The 19,214-nt window shown below is 52.1% G+C and overlaps 1 protein-coding gene across 3 annotated transcripts in view; it reads left to right on the forward strand.

Annotated features, from left to right (window-relative positions):
* Window positions 1-230: 230 nt before the first annotated feature.
* Window positions 231-19,214, forward strand: part of LOC131205543 (elongation of very long chain fatty acids protein 6) — a 23,217-nt gene continuing 4,233 nt past the window's right edge. The window contains exons 1-3 of one of the 3 annotated variants that reach the window (XM_058197677.1): window positions 231-345; window positions 2,373-2,713; window positions 16,156-16,293. In XM_058197677.1, coding sequence (XP_058053660.1) covers window positions 2,541-2,713; window positions 16,156-16,293 — 311 coding nt within the window. In that variant the 5' untranslated portion in view covers window positions 231-345; window positions 2,373-2,540. Of the gene's footprint in view, window positions 346-1,374; window positions 1,452-2,372; window positions 2,714-16,155; window positions 16,294-19,214 lie in introns of those variants that run through there. The other 2 variants (XM_058197687.1, XM_058197696.1) reach the window with 2 other exon arrangements.

A 19,214-nucleotide genomic window follows, 5' to 3' on the forward strand; every position in this document is an offset into this window, starting at 1 on the left:
TTTGAAGTTTTGTAAGTCACTGCCGTATCCGTCTGCTGACATAGAGATGGCGCTGGTGTGTTTGAATCTTGCCGCTGCACTGGACCTCTGGACGCAGCGTGATAAACGGGCGCGGAGAGTATCGGACTGTCACCTTTCGAAGCCGTCAAGTTGCGAAAGCACGTAAACAGACCTTGCGGAAAGGAAAAGGGGGAAAAGCAGCGTCCGGATAATCCGTGTTAAACGTGTTCTGTGGAAAGGATTGCCGATTCGGCACATTTTTCGCAAACGCTGCCAGTTGGCCAGTTCGAGTCACCGCCCGGTTCCTCTGGGAAACACGGGACGTGCAATAAAAAGGCTTAGAAAGTGAGTGCACAAGTGCCTGGATTGGATGCGAGAGTGTGTGGGTGCTTTCTCCAAAAAAAGAGAAAACGTGGATCTCGGCCCAATCCGTCCGCGGAACACGCTTTTCGCAGTGAGCACGTATGTGAGCTGCGAGAATGTGAGCGGTGAGAACGAATCTCACGCCAGTGGTGATATCATGATTTTCGCCGGATTGCAAAAAAACCGCTAGCAAATTCGGATATCGCCAACGATTCGTGGTAAAAGCGATGCAACGGGACTGCGTTGAAGGCTGCCATAATTACAATTCAAATTTCTAACGCTCATTGTAGAATGACCAGAAGGCGAGGTGCCTTGTTTGCGAGGGCAATTAGTTTTGTGTATTAGTTTTGTGTTAGCGTATCTTAAACCAGTGCGACCCATTTCTAATGCAATCACGAAACCGGTACCCAGTCTGGCGGCGGCGGTTGTGGCACTTTCGATCGATTACTCATGCTTGGCGGAGGTGCAGAAAATTAAGCAATCGTACAGACCAAAAGGTGATTGGTGAACGTTATCAGGCCGCCGGTACCGGCAAGCCCCCCGAAACCCCCTCCCCGCCACCCCCTCCTGACGTCCTGGATCCTGAGCGACGCACCACGTTTTTAGCTACCTTGTCACACGCTTCTCGCGTTGCTCTCATTCGCTCTCTCGCGCTCTCCGCGAACGCTCTCACCTCACGCTCACGCGGCGAATTATCCAACGAGTTGATCGTCTCTCTTTCTCCGCTGCGCTCTCGCTCACGTGCTCTCCCGGTCGGTCTCATTCGCTCACCGATTCTCCCTCTCAGAATACTCAGAGAGAAATACAGAGAGAGAGTCAAAAACCCGATTCAAGTTACGAAAATCCCGAACAAACCCGATTCAAGTTACGAAAATCCCGAACACGAAACGAGAGAGAGGGAGAAACTTTTCTCTCTCTCTCTGCGTTCCCAGTCTCTGTTAGCAAAACTGGTAGAAACGTAAAAAGAAATCTCCCGTCTCAAACCAACCAACCAACCAACCAACCATCCAAAACACTTTGATCAGCTCAAAATCTCCAAAAATTCCAGCTTTTGCCGGCGTCGGACGTGTTCGTGCGGTTGTGAGTTTGTACGTTTTTCGGTTAAAGTATTCCGTGTTGAACGCAGAAAAATAGAACGGTTGGCACTCAGATATTCACGCTCATCGTCGGCCTAATAATCGCCACTTTTACAGCCTTTCGACTTTGATAGATCCCCAATTCGGAATTGTCATAGTCACATAAATCCCTCAGTGTTTAAAGTTGGGTCCGTGACCGCCTTTTCCCCATAGTACGACCGCCTTCGGACAGAAGGTACTACTGCGAACCCTGCGAACCCGAAGTTGAGTTTCCGGCGGGTTGTCCCCGGTTGCTGAAATGCTGAGAAAAGCATCTTCATCCCCGGATCCGGCATACCGGAAGTGGTCCTGGCACGCAAAGCTCGCCGTGTGACGAGGCGGAACATATGTGCAATGGCCTGAAAGAGCGTGCCTGTGTGTATGTGTGTGTTATCAGTGACATAACAGGATAATTGCGGAACTTTCCGCTTTTTTCTCTCTCCCTCTCCCGTGTTGTGCATCCGGCCAGAACCGGAACGATGCGAAAAGTGCCACCGTGTGCCATGTGCTGCTCGGTTTCGCCCCTTTTCCCGGAAGCTCTTGCCAAAACGGTCATTGGTCTGGATTTAGTCTAGCCTCTATTCGGTACCCGCTTTCTCGACCGGGCGCGTGTCTATCGATCCGGTCCGCAAAAAAGTCCCCAGAGAGTGGTCGACAAGCGGGCGCGCCGTAGTCCTGAAACGTGTTTCATTCATATTTTCCACGGCGTGAGAACATTCGGTCTCCGGATGGGAACGGTTCGGTGAGACCGCTTCTCACTGTGCGATCCTTTTTTTTTTTACGGGTGGACCGCAAAAGCTTCCGGGAAAAGGACTCGCTGGGTGTTGAATGAAACCTGTTTTTGATAGTCAATAAAATGAATCCCTTCTTCCTTCCCGGTGGCTCTAAATGCAGGGTTTAAAAAGTGTTGATTTCCGGTGCACAACCTGCGTGTGCGTCTGTTTCGGTGTGTTTGTGTTAGCACGTGGTGACCGACCGGCCGACCTCTCCCCAAACAAGTACTTACACACGAAGTACTCGCCGCAGACCACTCAAAACGACGACGACGACGACGACGACAAGATGAATGTCGAAATCACGCCCAACTACTCGTACATTTTCGACTTCGAGAATGAGTTCATCCACCAGGACACACGCGTCTGGATGGTGAAGAACTGGACGTACGTGTTCTATTACTGCGGCATCTACATGGCGGTGATTTTCGGTGGCCAGTACTACATGCAAAACAGACCAAGGTAAGTTCGGATCGAACCGGGAAGCCTAGCCAACTGGAACGGATGCGCACGCCAGCCCTCGCAAAGATCCCGGTGCCGGTTTCTTGTTGCCAATCTGTGTGGTGGTGTATTTCAATCACATCCCTTGTTTTCGTAAACATTCCCACTCACCGTTAAGACCCCGGTGCCGGTGTCAGATCAGCAGGGAAACCCACCCCAGAAGTTCTCACCCGATGCGGGTTTAGCAGTCCGAGCACGTGTGTGCCGTTGAGAAAGAAAGTCCTTGACGCGCCGCACGGTGCGAGAGCTCATCCGGGACCATCCATCCTCCAGCCCAGATGTCTCGCGTTGCTTGCATCGGGGAATAATCATTTTTTCTATAAATCCTTGCATTCACCGCGTACGTTACCTTCGCTTGACGCCTCTGAGTGCGATCGGTGCGATCGGCTGTTAATTTAATGACTTAATGCACCGCGAAGCGTCTTACGCGTGCTTCCGCCTTTGGGCTGGTTTATTGCGCTGTTCCGCCGAACGTTTTTGTGAGGATCGCCTCGAAAGAGGCTAGGCTTTTTTGTGGCTACCGATTTTTCTAAGCAACACAGATTTTTTACTTCATCATCCTGCCAAAGGCCTGCCTTCTCGAAGAGAGGTTCCTCTTGCGAGAGGTGTTAAGATGAACGTTCTTGACCCGCTCGCAACCGGCTTGTCTCTTCTCATTTGGTCACTGGCGGGCGCGATCCTTGGCCATTGCCAAATCGATGCGCGGGACACAATCGGCTCTACCGGCTGGGCTCTGTCGAGGTTACAGCGTAATAATGTGGCGTTTGGGGACGAAAAAATCGCCAACTTTGATTGGGGGGGTAGTTTGTTTTTTGCAGGCTTCACGTTGCGAAGAATGAAGGTTAACGAAAAAACCCGCGGCACCGCTCAGTGCACGTTGCCGTTTTGAGGCTGGGCCCTCTCGTTGTGGACTGAAGATGATCGTTTCGGGAAAAAAGCCACTTTTTAGAGCCCCATGTCCCCCATGTTTGTTGTTCCGATCAAGTCGGCTCAACCGTGAACTTGCGCGTCTCCATCGTTACGTGGTGATGCTCACATAACGCGTTATGATTTCGGTCGCTTTTTTACGGGCCCCAGATTTCGTTTGCCACCTTCGTGGCTGGCTTTTCGCGACCACAAACCCGGACCCACGGGGCCGCAAGCGAAATTGACGTCAGCGCCAGTCAGTTGTTCCGATGTCGGTACCGGAAGCCTGTGTTTTTTTTTTCGCGTTTCGTTCTGTTTGTTTTGTTCGATTCCGACTGTCCGATCTCGAGAGTGTTTTTAACGGCAATTATCAATTGCGCGCGATGGGGATCGGTGAACTTCTTGCAGTGGAAAGATCGATTTGTGTGGTGATGTGCACGTCTAAATTGGGAAAATGACACACTCAAAATCAACACAGCTCTTGCTGGCCAGGGGGAAGTATCATCTTGTGTCTTAGAACCACGTGAAAACTGGCAATGTAAATGTTTGTCGCTCCTCCCTGCTGCTGTGTGCGTTCCCGTATTTTTGGTGGGAAATTTCCCCAGATTCCCGCTTGACGTTTGTTTGATTTTCCACTTCCGGCGAGAAGAAACTTAATCTAAAAGATAAACGACTATTCGGCTCGTGTGGGGAAGACACTTTTTGGCCATCCTGGGACCAGCAACCTGTAAGCGAGTCACACGAGCAAGGGGGGAAGTCGCTAATCAGGAATTGTATATGGCGACGGGGCCGGTGACAGCAGCTGGGTGACTCGGTAACCATTTGAGCAAGATTCGCGCGCCATCGGGACGATGTGTCACCGGGTCTCTTGGGTGCTTATCAGTCCGCGCCTATCATGCCGCGAAAGTGTGCGTGTTGGTTGGAGATTCAATGTCACGAGATTGATGCCGGTGGTTGTTGGGGCACATGCTGCAGCCACTTGAACCTCACACACGCAGACTATTACTTAGTATGACGGATTTGCACATGGCCAACGACTAGCTCTTGTCGGGTGTAAAGATAAAAAAAACCCGAGAACTTGCAACAATTTATGATGCGAGGTGTTGCTCTCCATTGATTACTGGCACCGTATCCTGAACACCTGTCATCGTCGAGGCTTTTCCCGGCCCACGACAGATGCGCAGGATTAGGGCGCAGAAAAGTTTTCCATTCCGGTTCCGGTGTACGGGTTGTGTCGTCGGCCTTGCTATCTGCCACCCACTTTAAAGCCTCATTTACACACTTGGCTACCACGGGGGATGAGATGCATAATTGAATCATTCCACACGGCCACGCTGCTGCCGGGTTAATAAAGCGATCCACTCCGCGCCCGGCGACGTGTTGGCGTAGGTTATTTTTTCGCCACTGCTAATAAGGCGGTGACGTTGGAAATTATGTCGCCGGCGGCAGGCCGGGCGGTGAGCATAGGAAAACGGCCGAGATTCGCTCGATGAGATGATTGCGCGCCGGGGCCTGGAATTCGAACGCCGCCTGTTTGATGTTGTGGCTGTGTTGCCTGCCCGAGCCCGAGTTCCGGCGGCCCCATCGCCCCGGGTCCCGGGACGATGGAAACAAAATGTCTCGTATGAGTGTCCAGGCGACGGAGCGATGCCGCGCAAAACGCTGACGCTGTGGAGGTGTTCTCTGGCCGTTTTGATGGTAATTCCGTTGGACATGATTTCATTTCATCTAATGGCAAGAATGAAGCTGGCGTCCGAGCGCGGCACATCATCATCAGCGTTCGCGGAACTTGATCCGCGGTGACAGATTGCCGGTTGCGTAACCACGCGGATTACCCGTCGTTTGTTCTTTGGGGATAATTTCCCCAGCTTTGCTGCACTTTTGTTAATACGAGATTCATATACTCTTAACACTTTCGTGGAATAGAGGGCAATATGTAAGGACCATAAATCCCATCAGCCCATTATTCACAGGACATTTAAAGCTAAATATAAGTTCAATGTTTAGATAAGTGGGCAGCGATTGGATAAAGGTAGTAGTGGCGTCTCGTGACCGCTCCCCATTACGCCGACCCGTGTGTCGCGTGTGCATGCTTTCCGTGTGCTCCCTCTGATGGGGTTTCGATTACGCGGAGCAATCAGCAGACCCTGCGTCGCCCACGACCGCCCCAGATCGATAGTCGGCTTCGCTTCGTCTGAGCAACAGGGGTCAGCGTCAGGTGTGTTTGGCCCGAGACACTAGGACGTAGACGTGGAGGTCGATACGATTAGGAGTATCATTAAAAGCGTTTGCGTGCACGTGGGCACGCACGCCGCGTGCGATGGTCCTTCCTGGCCCAAGTAACCCGAGCTGTGGTCAGTAAAGCGCGTGAATCCTTCGTGCCTACGGCATGCGAAGAACGTCTTGGAAGGCCTCCCGAAATGTTGCCTCCGACAGCGCGGCAACAAACCAACCAGGAACTCTCACGTGGCCAGCGGGAAGGGCAGTAACATGTGTTCAACCGCCGGACGATGCCTTCGGCAACGTGACACCAGCAAATTAGCGGCATGATTGACACATCACAGCCACACACAGCATCAGCAGCATCGCGATTCGTGAGGGATCGTACTTTTCGGTGGCAACCGGCTCCGGCACGCTCGGCCTGTGTTTTGTGGCAGACCATTTACAGGCCCATCCTCCGGGTCCACCCGTACTCTCACCGGTTGTGTTGTGGGGTTTTGATTGATTAATTGGACGGCCGGAACCGTGGACACTCTCTGGAATCCGCGCTAGGCAACCCGCTTTAAATACCGTGTAAACGGGGCTTAGAACGGCGGAGACATACCGTCTATAAACGGTCATGCTTAGGCAGACTTCGTGTGTCTGGATCCTTGAAAGCTTTCTCCCTTTTATCAATCCATTCCAATAAGGTTTCTAATCTCGGCTTTACATACATCAGATCCATCGGAAAAGAGCCCGAACCTAATGGCAGAGTTCATGTAAGGTCGGCGTAAAATATGGTCCCGCGGCCAGTCTCTAGTTGCGCCCCCTCCTATTCAGCGGAAGTTTCCTATTTGACTTCTCACACAAAAAATAAAACAAATCAGTAACCGTCTGGCCGTCGGATTGCCGCCCATTCCCGGTCGGAAAGGGTCGATGCGCGGTAAAGCTGTTGATTTCCTCGCACCCTCGCACTCCGAACCGTTTCCCCAAAACCGCCGGTGCCTTTCCTAACACTGGAAGGTCGCGGCCCGGGGGAAGGGTCCATCGCGTGACTCGTGGCCATTTTTTGTGGCCCGCCGCCTCCCGAAGCTCGCCAATTTCCATGATTCATCGATTGCGTTGTGTGTGAGGCAGTTCGTGGGGTCGACAGGTTACGATCGGTGAGGTCTCCCGAAGGAAGTGGGTTAATGTTTCCTGCGAGCCCATTCCGGCGAAGATCCTGAAGGTTACACAACACCTACTTCACCACCAACGGGATCGGTGGGATTTGTTACCGATTGGTCCAACACTTTGGAGCTGAAATCGATGACAGGATATTGGCATAATATTCCGCGATCGTCACGGTCTTCTTCGGCGGGGTCCCCCAAGTTCTCGCGTGCTGTACGTTTGTTGCCTATTGTTTCGTCAAGCATGTTCAGTGCTCTCGGCATGGGCACGGTAGACACGGTCACGCGAATGCCAGCCGCGGTGTGTCACGTGTTTTGCCCATTTTTATGTCACTGCGACGCGGGGCCATTAGATGAGTCGCTGGGTTGACGAGAGAATTATGACGTTCACCCGGTCGGACGTGGAACTGAATGGCGCTCTCGGGACACCAGGTGACAGTCACTGTCGGCGGTACGAGTTGGGTTTATCGCGCGAAAAAGGCGCGCGCGCGTGAAGGTCTCGGCGATGGAGTACGTTTTTCCGATGAAATGTTTACGAGATACGTTAACGCAAACAGAGGCATCTCTTTGGTCGGTGTAAAAGGCGTTGATAAATATTGACCAGCGGAGTGGCCAGTGACGAGGGCAGCATCATTGAGCCGAACGTAACCCCCCGGGTGTGGCCGGGCATACGAATGGAGGAAATATTCAGTTAACGTCGGCTAACTTCCGCCCAGGCCCAGCAAGTGTGAGCAGTTGTTTCAATGAAAACCTCGCTCCAAAAGGGACGGTTTCGATTTTGATGTAGGGTTTAGGGGGTCGCATTTAAAACGTGTCTTATCGTTGCACGGCATCGAATCGGTTCCCCGCGGGGCCCCTTTCTATGCTAATAACGGCATTTAATGAAGCGAAAATTGTAAACCTGGCTTCCTTTCGGTTTTAATGGATAACCCGTGTCAGGTCCTGTGCGTCAAACGTTCCGAGTCGGGTACGGCACGTGGTAAGAAATGACCCCGGAGCACGCCACTTTGTAGGCTACGAATGATTGACTCCACCCCGGGCGATCCGGAATTCTTATTAATTTCTTTGATTTGAATTTTGTGCGATTTCCATCAGATCGATGCGTGGCGGGCGATGTTGAAGCCGATTGCCCTGCCGGGTTCCGGGTACCGGCGGATAGGTTCTTTGCGAGTAAGACGCACCCATCCATCCAACTCATTAGAAATGCAAACGTGCGAGAAGCTTCGAGGTTGTTTCAGTGGGCCACTTAGCCGTGGCCGAAGGAGGTTCTCCCGGAACCGGAGTGGAGTTGGGCTCATTCACGAACACCTCGATTCGATTCTAATGTGCCATCCCCGAAAGGCGCCCAATAAAATAGAAGCAAAACAGGTTCTTTTCCTCCGCTTCAAACCAACCGTAAAAGCTGATGGATTGTCGAATCGAACATTGACCGTGTGCCGCGTGGGGACGATCCGCCGAAAAATTGTGGGGAAACTGGCCCAACTCGGGCCAGTTTCTGTTTCGGTGCTTTTCATACTCGCCACCGTATTTGCACAACTTTGTTGAAACATGCTGCGCGACCGACTTCGGCTCCAACAGGCCGGCTCCCAAAGTATACAGATTAATGTATTACACCCCGCAACGAAAGCCACCCAGTCCGCGTCCGTTCGCTGTGAAATCCGACCGATGGTGGCCGAGTTCGAGTTCTCGAGGATGGGGCACGGGTTGAATGAATTTTGGGAACCCCGATGGTCTAGGCGCTCCAAAAATAAGCCCCCCCCTATCGGAGCCTGTTTTAGTGTTTTCATTGGCAATGCCCACCATCGCCGGCGAGAGGGGACGACGTTATTCGCTATGCTGCGCGCCGCCGTTCGCGCTGTGTCGTAATCGGATTCGACGTCGTCGTAGTCGTCGTGGTCGTCGTGGTCGTAAAACCAGTTAATTATTACACCGAGCTTTGGATTATGAGTAACAGCGTGTTGGTGGCCCCACACAACAGCAATATTAGCAGAGAGGCTACAGAAGGCGGCCAAAGTTTGGAAAATAGTGAACTGCCCAATGATGGGCCCGCGGATAGGCTTTTCGGAGCGAAGCGAAGAGAAAAAGGATTTCCGAAGGTTTCGTGCCCGTCTGTCGTTTTAACGCGACCGTCAACAATGTTGGCCGCCCGGTTGATTGATCAATTGTCTGTTGTGGCACGAGGCGTGCAAAAATACAGCACGAAAAAGTGTTCTTGGCCGAGCTTTATGTTGGCTGCCGCACCCGCCGTGGGGGGGCCAAGCTTTGCCTAGTTTGTTTACCCAACAGCAGCAGCAACAAACGCCAGCATTATCACATCGCCACGTCCGAATATGGACGCCGCAGGAAAGGCTTCTCATTGTTTAGTCCCGGTCGACAGGCGGTGGCACTGGGCTGACGATGATGTGGCCGGTTTCGCGTAACTTTGTTTACCTTTGCTCAAACAAGAGTTGTATCGAGTCCTTGGCCATCTCTCCAGTGATGGTCAATCCATCATCCTTTCGGGCGCCCGTAGCCGGCGGAAGGGTTTGTGTTTCATTTTAATGACCGACCAGGCGGTTCTAATTTCGTCTTGGCACCGGAACGCCACCGGATGTCGATCGATTGCCATTACGGGGGGCACACTGTTAACGATAATTACGTTGTCGCCAATTTGATGCAAGATTTTTTTTTCTATTGTTCAATTTCCCTGCAACAATCAACATTACAAGAGGCGCATATTTAAGCACAGCCCCACCGAGCGAGCTATTTTGCCCAATCTGTACCGATCCATCGAAACGTGCTGGGGGGAGGACCAATTGCCCAAAGGAATTTCGGCCACATTTCGGCACAAAATGGCAACAATGGCAGCTGACGGCCGCGTGGTGTGGGTGAAGGTAATGTTTACGTTTTGCCCGCCACCAATTGCGCCCGCGGCATGATTCGCGTTCGCCCACGGAATTGAAGCCCGCCACACCGCTACCGGTGGGGGGGCCCCTCGAAGTCAAGGACGAGACAGTTGGGGCCGAAAACAGACCGAAAGAAATCCCACACCTGGGGCTGACTGGGGGCGATGGTGCATAAATGGCTGCACGGTTTTGACACAGTTACGCCGGTTGGTTTATCAAACAGAAAGCCATTTCCATTTCACTACCGTGCGTTGTCTTTCTCTCTTTCGTTCACCGCCGCGGCCGCCAATCAGCGCGTGAGGTAACGCGCCCGCGTAACGCACGTAACGGAGCACGTGCGAAGCGGAGCCCCGATCACCGCGTTAGTGCATTCGGGGGGAAGGCCGAAATTAAAGACCAAAACTCGAAAAGGGAGAAGGAGAACCTCTCGAAAGTATGCAACGTTGCAAAAGGAAGAATTAATCGAAACCCAAAAAAGATCATCTGTGGCGCTGGGGCGTGCCGAGACACCGAGAGCCGGTGGGGCCAATCTTACGAGATGATAGGTTTTTACCGCTTCTTAAAAGACAACTTTCACTTCGGCTTGTGCTCCGGGCTTCTGGTGGACGCCTCCTCCCGAAGCCAGAGCGCGGCGGCGGTGCCGTCATCGGAGCCAATCGCCAAAATGTAGATCAACTCGAACACTCAGCCATCAGCCGTTAGGTAATCGAAGTTTCGACCACCGACACCGATCCAATCTCATTGGTGGCCACTGTGCCAAACAGTGCCTTCCAAAATGGTCGATATACACTAGAGCAGCCTTCAAGAAAGATAACTCTCTGTTGTGAAGGTGATATAGGGCCCTATATTACAGAACTCAAACTCGAACACGAAGCTCACTCAAACGATCATTTGGGTTCATTTTGCTATCGGCGTAACTGTTCGAGTTTCCGTTTCGAGAGCTTTCGACAGGATGAACTTGTTTTGTCAAACGATCGTCTACCCACAGGATTATGAAACTCGAACGGATAATCGTATTCGACAATCCGGCTTCCGTCAAAATGTTTTGCAACGGAAAGATCCGTTCTGTTAGGATGGCTTTGATTTTATCAATTAGTTTGCATTGTTTATGCTGCGCCGTGCAAAGATAATGATAATTTCAAAGATAGTGATGATGAAAAATTCAATTGGTCAAATTTAAATAGCAATACTTTGCGATGAACCTTTGTATTTTCAGTTCCTTCACTATCGCTATCGGAAACGTAAAAATCATCAGAAACGCGGAAATAGTCTAAAAATTTCAGAAATATAATAGCAAGAATCGCAAGGGAGGTAATAAGGGGGATAGGCGCATTACCTAACCTGGGTCCGGTTCGGTCTATGAACCGCGAGTGTCTGAACAAAAAATTCGCCAACTCATTACCGGCGCCCGAATTTTAAACAGTTTAAACCGATAGCACACACGTGCTGGTGGCTGCCTTTTTGGTGAGCCGATGATCAGAAAAGTCGACTCAAAGGCTGCTAGACGACGGGGCACACTTCTAGCCACGCGGGAACCGCGCACGCACACGAGACGAGAAAAATGTCGAGCTAAATATGTAACCACGACGCCGCCGGTGACATAACCTGCAAATGTCACTCGGACTAGCTCTAGCGTTCCATGTTGCGTCGTCGAACGCGCCAGGGATGAGCTGCCGGTGTGACGATATTGTTTGGTTTGTTGTTTTTCCTTCTCTCTGTGGCGCTGAAATCATTTGTTTATGAACTTTCTTCGTCCACCGCTTCTTCGTGGACAGGTCCGTCTCCGGCAATGTAGGACACCGTATCCGTTTTTGTTCCCCACTCCCGCGGTGTGCAGCCTCCTGCGGGGACCCACCACAAACAAACACCAGACCCATCGTCCCCCGTCAACAATTTTCTTCTCGCCGTCAAGGTAGCGGGCACGTCGCCTGGTCGCGTCTGGTGGACACCAAACAACTGACGCAATCAATAGCATACCACCGCATATAGGAGGTGCAGCGTGCGCGGCCACCCCGCAGCAGCAATCGTAACGATCGGTGTCAAACATTTCGTAAGACGGAGCGCGCCGCAAACCACCACCACCGAGCCAGCCGCGCTGGCCATGCAGGAGCAATCGAAAAATTGTTGCAAATTTACCACCGGGCCAGGCCCGAAGCGAGCGGGAGTAGCGTTACGCGCGCACAACGCTGAATGCTAACACCAAAGCTCCCTTCTTGTTGGTACTCCCTTTGGTGCCGAAAGCTCAGCTTTGCTGCCAGAGACCCACAGTTTGGAGGAATGTTGTAAGACTTTTCTTAGGGACCGAGAGAGCAATTAGACACGCGTCTAACAATTATTCTGACGAACTGATACCGAGCTCGCACAGGCTTTCAAAATGGCTGCCACTCTAATGCTTGCTTCGATCAATAACTATCCTTAACCAGTCAATACCAGGCGAGCCGACCACTGGAAGTTTTGTGTTGAGAGATGATAATCGCTGCTTCGCGTGTGACGTTGGGAACCTGTACGAAACCTCTGGGCCGATTGGATTGTTGGGTGTCTATTTCAAAGGTTGCCTTCAGAGTTGCCATTAGGTTTAAGCAATGGATGGAAGAACCCACTCTGGTTTTGGTTCCCACCACTAGGATCGGAATTTTCGGACCGCACTGTCGACCGGCAACCAGTGAGCATGATGACGGGGGCTGACCGTTGCTTATTTGTGACGTTTCAGGCGTTTTGTCGAAATCCCTCCGCTCTCACTAATGATGTTATGCTTCATCGTTTCGATCGGCGATTTCCCCACAAAGCATCGTTTGCTGCGATTAGATTACTAATCACATCGAGCCCCCCACACCGCAGAATAAAGTTGTTCAGGCGATGGCGATGGTGGTGTAAAATCAAACTCACAACCCTCACAACGGGGACGAATTGAAGGCGTTGGCCACACGTCCGCCACGGATGCAAATGTTTTATTTTTTTTCTAGGGTCGCGAAACGAAACGCCTAATTAATCATCCTTACGCTGGGGTGGGGGTCCATCCGGCAAACGGTGTTAAGGCTTAAATTTGTAATCATTAACTTGCCTTTTTGATGAACCCACGATGGGCCGTTGGCCCACGAGTGAACTTTGTTTTCTCTTTTTTTATTGGGCCATGCAGAATGTTAATTTGTTGAACGGTTAGCGCGCTGCTCCCAGTGAGGATGACAACGAAACGACCGTGAATTGGGTCACATTTAGCCGAGTCATTAGTGATTTGTCAAACCCTCGGAAATGGTAGCGGAGAAAAAGAAAACCCGCCGGGGGACACTCCTGGGGCAGCCATAGTTAACATGCGAAGAACGCGAAGAACATTCAAATGATGGCGGCAAACGGTCAACTAACTGGCCGCCGACCGAACCAGACCCGGAAAGGATGTGCTACTACGTACCGTGTCCAGGGTTGATGACCGGTGGAAAGTGTAGCCCCCACCGAAAGGTATAATTGGATTCTCGAGCATATCGGGCCTCAAGCGAAGCAGTTCACTCACGTTTGCTCCTGGAACTGAGTGTTTATCGTCAATCTCTAATGTTTAAGAGTTATTGCAAAAAGTTATAAAACTTTCGCCAACGGCAAGAAACGTAACATGTTGCGGAATCCTGCTGGGGCGGTTTTGCAATTTACGAAAAATTAATTAAAACAAGTCACGCCACGCGTAACTGTCTGTGGGTTATTCAATGTGCAAAATTAGACTTTGAAGTTATTCTGTCTGTGCCGACTACACTATTGGCTATAAATTCCTGGAATTTTTTGAGCCCGCTGCAGATGGGGGAAAGCACGTGGAGCAACTGTTCCAAGTGTCGTCGTCCGCACGGCACACCATCGGCATGCGGCGAGAATCCTTTGGTCCACGGAAGACCGGCTATCGACATTCTTGCCCGGAAGCGGAACAGATCGGAAGTGTTGTCTGGCAAGTAGCCGAACCGGCTGGCTACCGGCAGGCAGGCGAAAGGGAGGGCATCGAGAGTCACGTTGTCGCGAGGAATCTTTTGGCACTCTTGGCGTCTCCGCCGGGCCGGGCGAATGCCGGGTTGCGCGCGCACTTTTCCACGTCTCTATCGATTCACCAACCGGGCCAACGATTTTCCTCACGGCACGGCACGCGGTAAGTCCCGCTTCCGTCTGGCGGGTGGCACTCACACGCACACGCTTTTTTGGCGGTCGGTTTGGAATGGCCCGCGTGAAACATACACAGCGACACGTGTCCTGGTCGCATGGTCCACGTGTGTGCGTGGGCAGATTTGATAACCCGGCGAGTCCGCGCTTCTCGGGCGGACGAGCGAGCGACTTTGATTCGAGCCGTTATCCGGTTTTTTGGTCGGCAGGAATGTCGTTTTTACATAACGACGGCGGCGTGTCTTCCACCACCGCAAGAGGGGTTTTGGGAACGGTGTCCGGTGTCCCGCTTTCGAACACGGACACTCTCTTTCACTCGACCAACCAACGGACCGACGAAGAAAAGATGATGGTGGATGGCAGCCGCCGGTGTTTCGAAGGCAGAGCTGCGATGGTTGCCGTTGTCAGGGGTTGAAGGGCTTTTTGGTGATTTTTCAGTCGCAACACGGTTGTTACAATTCTTTTGGTTTTTTCTTTGCCTGGGTTTTGTTGTACGAGGAGCCCTACTTTGGCGAGTCAGTTGAAAAGCAACCGTTGCTAGATTAAATGTTTGTGACCTACTCCAAAATCATTCCCTCTAAGGCGTTCTTCCTTAGCTCGTAAGGGCCTTTTATAGTAGGTTTCGTGCTAACCAAAGTAACCTTTGCCTGGCAATCATATATCACCGCCAGCGGCAGTTCTGAAATTGAAAAGTGGCCGAATGTTTTGACCGAATCGCTCCGAAATCACCATAAACAATCAACGTACATGCCCGCAGTCAGGTTTTTATCGGATCTTTACTGCGGTACACGCAAAGTTTTCCCATGCCTTTTTAATGGCTGTTTTCAGAGCCGAACCTCAACAATGCCCGTATCGCAGTGCGACGCAGGATCGACAGCCGCGCTTCGAAAGGGTAGCAGCAACGGCGAGACCTCAAGCTGAGATGAAATTACAGGTGTGATTAAACATTTATGACCGCAGCCTAGCGCGCGTACGTATAGTGACCCGGGGGCCAGGCACCACTCCGGGAAGCCGGCCAGTGGAAGGGCACCTTGAGAAAAGGTGCCCGCGAGCATAGAACGGACGGACGAAGAAAAGAAAGTCTATTGAAAGCCGTGTGCCGTCGTGACGCGGAGCTCAAGGTCGGATGGCTTTCTTTCGTCGTTTACATTGTGACCCGTGTCTGGAGAGGTTGCTGCTGAGACCGGGCGGCGGCTGTTGGAACGTACGCGTCCTGAAGTGTCCTCTAGCGCGCGGGCCACTTCTTTATGGCAGCGTGAAGGATATCGCCCACACTCTATGTTGCTTTATGAATGGAGGGCACCGCGGCACCACGGCACTTGTGGTTCTCAGTTGCCGGTTCCCGGAACGCCTGGCTTCCCGGTTTGGAGGGCGTCGCGGCCTCGAGATATTGCCGGTCTGATATGATGAATGAATCCGCTCCCTTCTCGGACCCGGGAAATAGGATCGCGTGGTGTGCGCTAGTTAACAGGTCGTGTTGCGCGACACGTGCGTGGGGCTGAATTCCGTTGACCTTGGCGAATAACGTCGTCTAGGCCACCCCTTTTCGGAGTTGCCGCTGTCCGATACTGTCTGGCAGAGGCAGATAGCTGATTGGGTTCTCCGGGCGTCGGCCGAATGGCTGTGAATCACGCCCACGGGGCTTCCGCTATCGATTGATTGGCCCCGTTTCTCTCTTTCTCCACTTTTATTTTCTCCGAAACCTGCAACTCAGCAACAACCGCAAAAATCCGCCACCGGAACCGGTTCCCGAAAGGTTGCGCCAAATGAGCCTATGATTGGGGGGATGGGTCTCTGCAATTGTTCGGGGTAATTTTCGGGCCCCGTCTTCGGGCCTTATCTGGTCGAACCGAACACCTGCCACATGCTACCGACCGAGGTTAGGTTATCTCCGGTTCTCGTTCACCAGACCCCTAGCGCTTAGGTCAATTTCCGATAACGTCACCACCTGTTTCCCATATCAATCTCTATTTGGCAAGGCCCCGCGCATGCTTCTCAAGCGGACGATCACGTGGCCGGCCGTGTGTTATCTCGAGTTCGGACAATCTTCCTTTTGTACGCTTCTTTTAATCCGCCCGATTGATTTTTTTTGCGCTACTTTCTTCTCCCACAGATACGAACTGCGAGGACTGCTAGCGATATGGAACACACTACTGGCGATGTTCAGCATAATGGGTGCCTGCCGGACGGCGCCCGAGTTGGTTCACGTTCTGCGCCACTACGGTCTCTTCCACTCCGTTTGCGTTCCAAGGTAAGTGTGCCGATGTGTATGTGCCGGACGGGGGTTGGAAAAGAAAGTGAACGACATCGGGCGGTGGTTCCGGCAACATCATCAGCCGTGTCTATGCCGTGACCTTGGACCCGGCACTATCTCCATTTCTCCCGACAGGGTGACCCAATGCGCCGATGGCGGCCACAGACACGACATCGGCTGATCGGTTGATAACGCGGTTTGGGAGGTGAAAGCAAATGGCCTTGTTGTTGTTGTTGTTGTGAGGAGGTTTCTATCCGCGAAGACCGGGGCGCGTGAGGTCGACTGATAAGCGAAAGACGGGCCCCCCGTGTCCTTCCGTTGGGAGCTGGGAGCTGCTGGGTGAACAATCTTCCGTACACCGGATTTTTTCGGCTTGGCCTCCGTATCAGCTCTCGGGGATTGTTGTGTGGTCCGATCAGGATCACGGGGGAGCAATTAAGCCGTCGGCGTGTGTCGAGGTCAAATATTGATCCTTGGTGTAGTGGAAACATAAACACAATCGAGAATCGCGAATGGTCATGCGATCTCTTCAAAAACCGGCCCCTTACCGAGGTTGGATTTAGTGCCAGCTAACGATAAATAATGCATCGCCCCGGAGTGACGCACATGAACCCTGATCGTTGCCGAGATGCACGCACATTGGCCCATCACGGACTAGAAAATTTAAAATCATTACAACGACAAAACGAAGCCGCCTGTCGTGGTTACATAAAGCAGTTAAGTAATTGACCCCGAATCGACCACTAGTGTGTTTGGTCTAATCGACTGGACTTTTCGCTTCATAAAACATTTTTTAAACCTTTTGTAACTCTCATCGTGCGTTACGTCTCGGCTTATCCAACCCTTTATGGGGGCGCAGTTTATTTTCTGTCTACCAAAAACTTGTAATGCACTTTTCCAAATGGTCCCCCGAGCGTATCCCCAGACCCCCAGGAAACTGGGCCAAAACACAGATCACCGGTCTGCGTCGTGAGTTACCAAACTTTGCCGGCGCTTTACGCTCTCTTGGTCCTCGCAAACTGGTCAGCATGGAATTCAGAAATGGTCATCACCGTGGACCATCACATCGTACAGGCAATCCATCAAGCGGCGGCGCACGGTTCGGATTTCGGAGCGAGTAAGTGAATCTCCACCGGATTGTGGTCTTGTATTTGCGCTTGCATGACATCATCGTCCGGCGAGCCGAAGCCTATTATGTCATCTGGGCCACCACCGGGGGCACCGAAAACCGGAGCACAGGGTTCCGGACCGCAGGAACCGGTCCCCCAGCCGGCGGGAGCATCCCACTGTCACTGTCGCGCCTGTCGCTTGTTGATATTGGCAAAAGCAACATTCGGATTGACGAGCCATTATTAACCCCTCCGGGAGGATTCGGCTGCTACGCAATGACCTCAAAACCCGCGGGAAGACCTGTCTCTCCGCGTTTCGTTTGCTGGAATTTCCATTTCCACCATTCCCTTCGACTTCGGGCGCACCGCACACATAACCTGTTTCGGAGATGGCCCGGTTGGGGAATGGAAGCGAAAGCGAAAGTGCTTGAACTTGAACGAAATCACATACCGCCTGCGTCTCCTGTTCCTGTTTGGTGGCCCGCACTTTTTCGCTCACGTCCAATCCCAAAAGGGAATAGGGAGCTAGCGGACGGATTGATTATTTAGCAAATAGCGTTTGATCGATCGGTGTCAAGTAAACTCTCCGTTCCGCCGTCAGTTATTTCGAAGGCAAAAATATTATTTTCTCAACTCACTCCCGCCGGCTCCCGACTGCGGTATGATCGCGAGGAGATCGTAAGCGGCTGGTTGCATCATGCTTCGCGTTTTTAGCCGCTCACCGTCCGTTCGCTTTTGCCGCTCCGTGAAAGTATGTTTATTTTAACGGCGATACCGTTTTTACGTCGCCTATGGCCCTGCGATGATGCTGCGACTTCGCTTGACACAATATTTTATTCGATCGACATTTGAAAGTGTGCCAATGGTTATGTCTCAGTTGCGCATGGTTCCCCGCTGATCGAGTCTAAGCTGAATGTTCCAGATCTGCTGACTCCATTAACACCTCATTCAACGGTCAATGCACCTCGGGCACACACTGCCGGGTCCGGTAGAACCGTGGGCCGAGCTATTTCCTACATCCTAGCTTATCTGCTCACCTTGACGGCCGTGTTCACGGTGAACGGCGAAGGTCCTTCTACTGCCTTATCGGGTTAGCTCGGCTCTCCGTTCCAGGTGTGTTCCGCTGCGGATTTGTTTTCCGTTACTCCGCGAGGTCTCTAAGCATTGCTTTGCTTGCTCGCATTTAATTCGCACAAGGAACTAATGAAACTAATTGTGGCCCAACTTTGAATAATAAACTGATCGTCACGCTCGTGTGGGCACTCGCTCGGTTCGTGTTCTCAGCCGCTCAAGTCTCCCGGCATATTATTGGCACGATTTAGGAGACGATCGTGTGCGTCTCAGTGCCGTGTCGGCAAGAAACCACCCCAACCGGCGCCACCGATTTATGCATTAATCATGATGTGGAATCGCGGCACAATGACGATTGCAATCTACAGTCGCTCGAGTTTTCAACCTCGGGCTCGGCTCTAGATCCACTCCAGAGATGCACGAAGGTGAAGGTTGTAGCCACGCAGTCATTAATGCAGCGAAGGAGAATGGAAACTTTTTGCGAATCTTCCAGAAGCTCTCGAGAACGACGCCGGCTAGTGCACCGGATAGCCCTGGGGGAAGTGCGTAAATTTAGCTCGTAGCACGTGAAAGTGATTAATCAGACCGCTTTACGAAGGCGAAGCTCAGGAGCGCTCTCTCTCTCTCTCTCAATCTTTCGCAGTGATCGAGTTTTGATCGTCTTGATTGCGTCCTGCGCACCCAGCCACCAGGCGATCGGTAATTAAATCGAACGGTGCAACCGGTGCAGTTGCACCA

This window comes from Anopheles bellator, chromosome 1 (assembly GCF_943735745.2).
Source record: "Anopheles bellator chromosome 1, idAnoBellAS_SP24_06.2, whole genome shotgun sequence".
NCBI classification, from domain to species: domain Eukaryota; kingdom Metazoa; phylum Arthropoda; class Insecta; order Diptera; family Culicidae; genus Anopheles; species Anopheles bellator.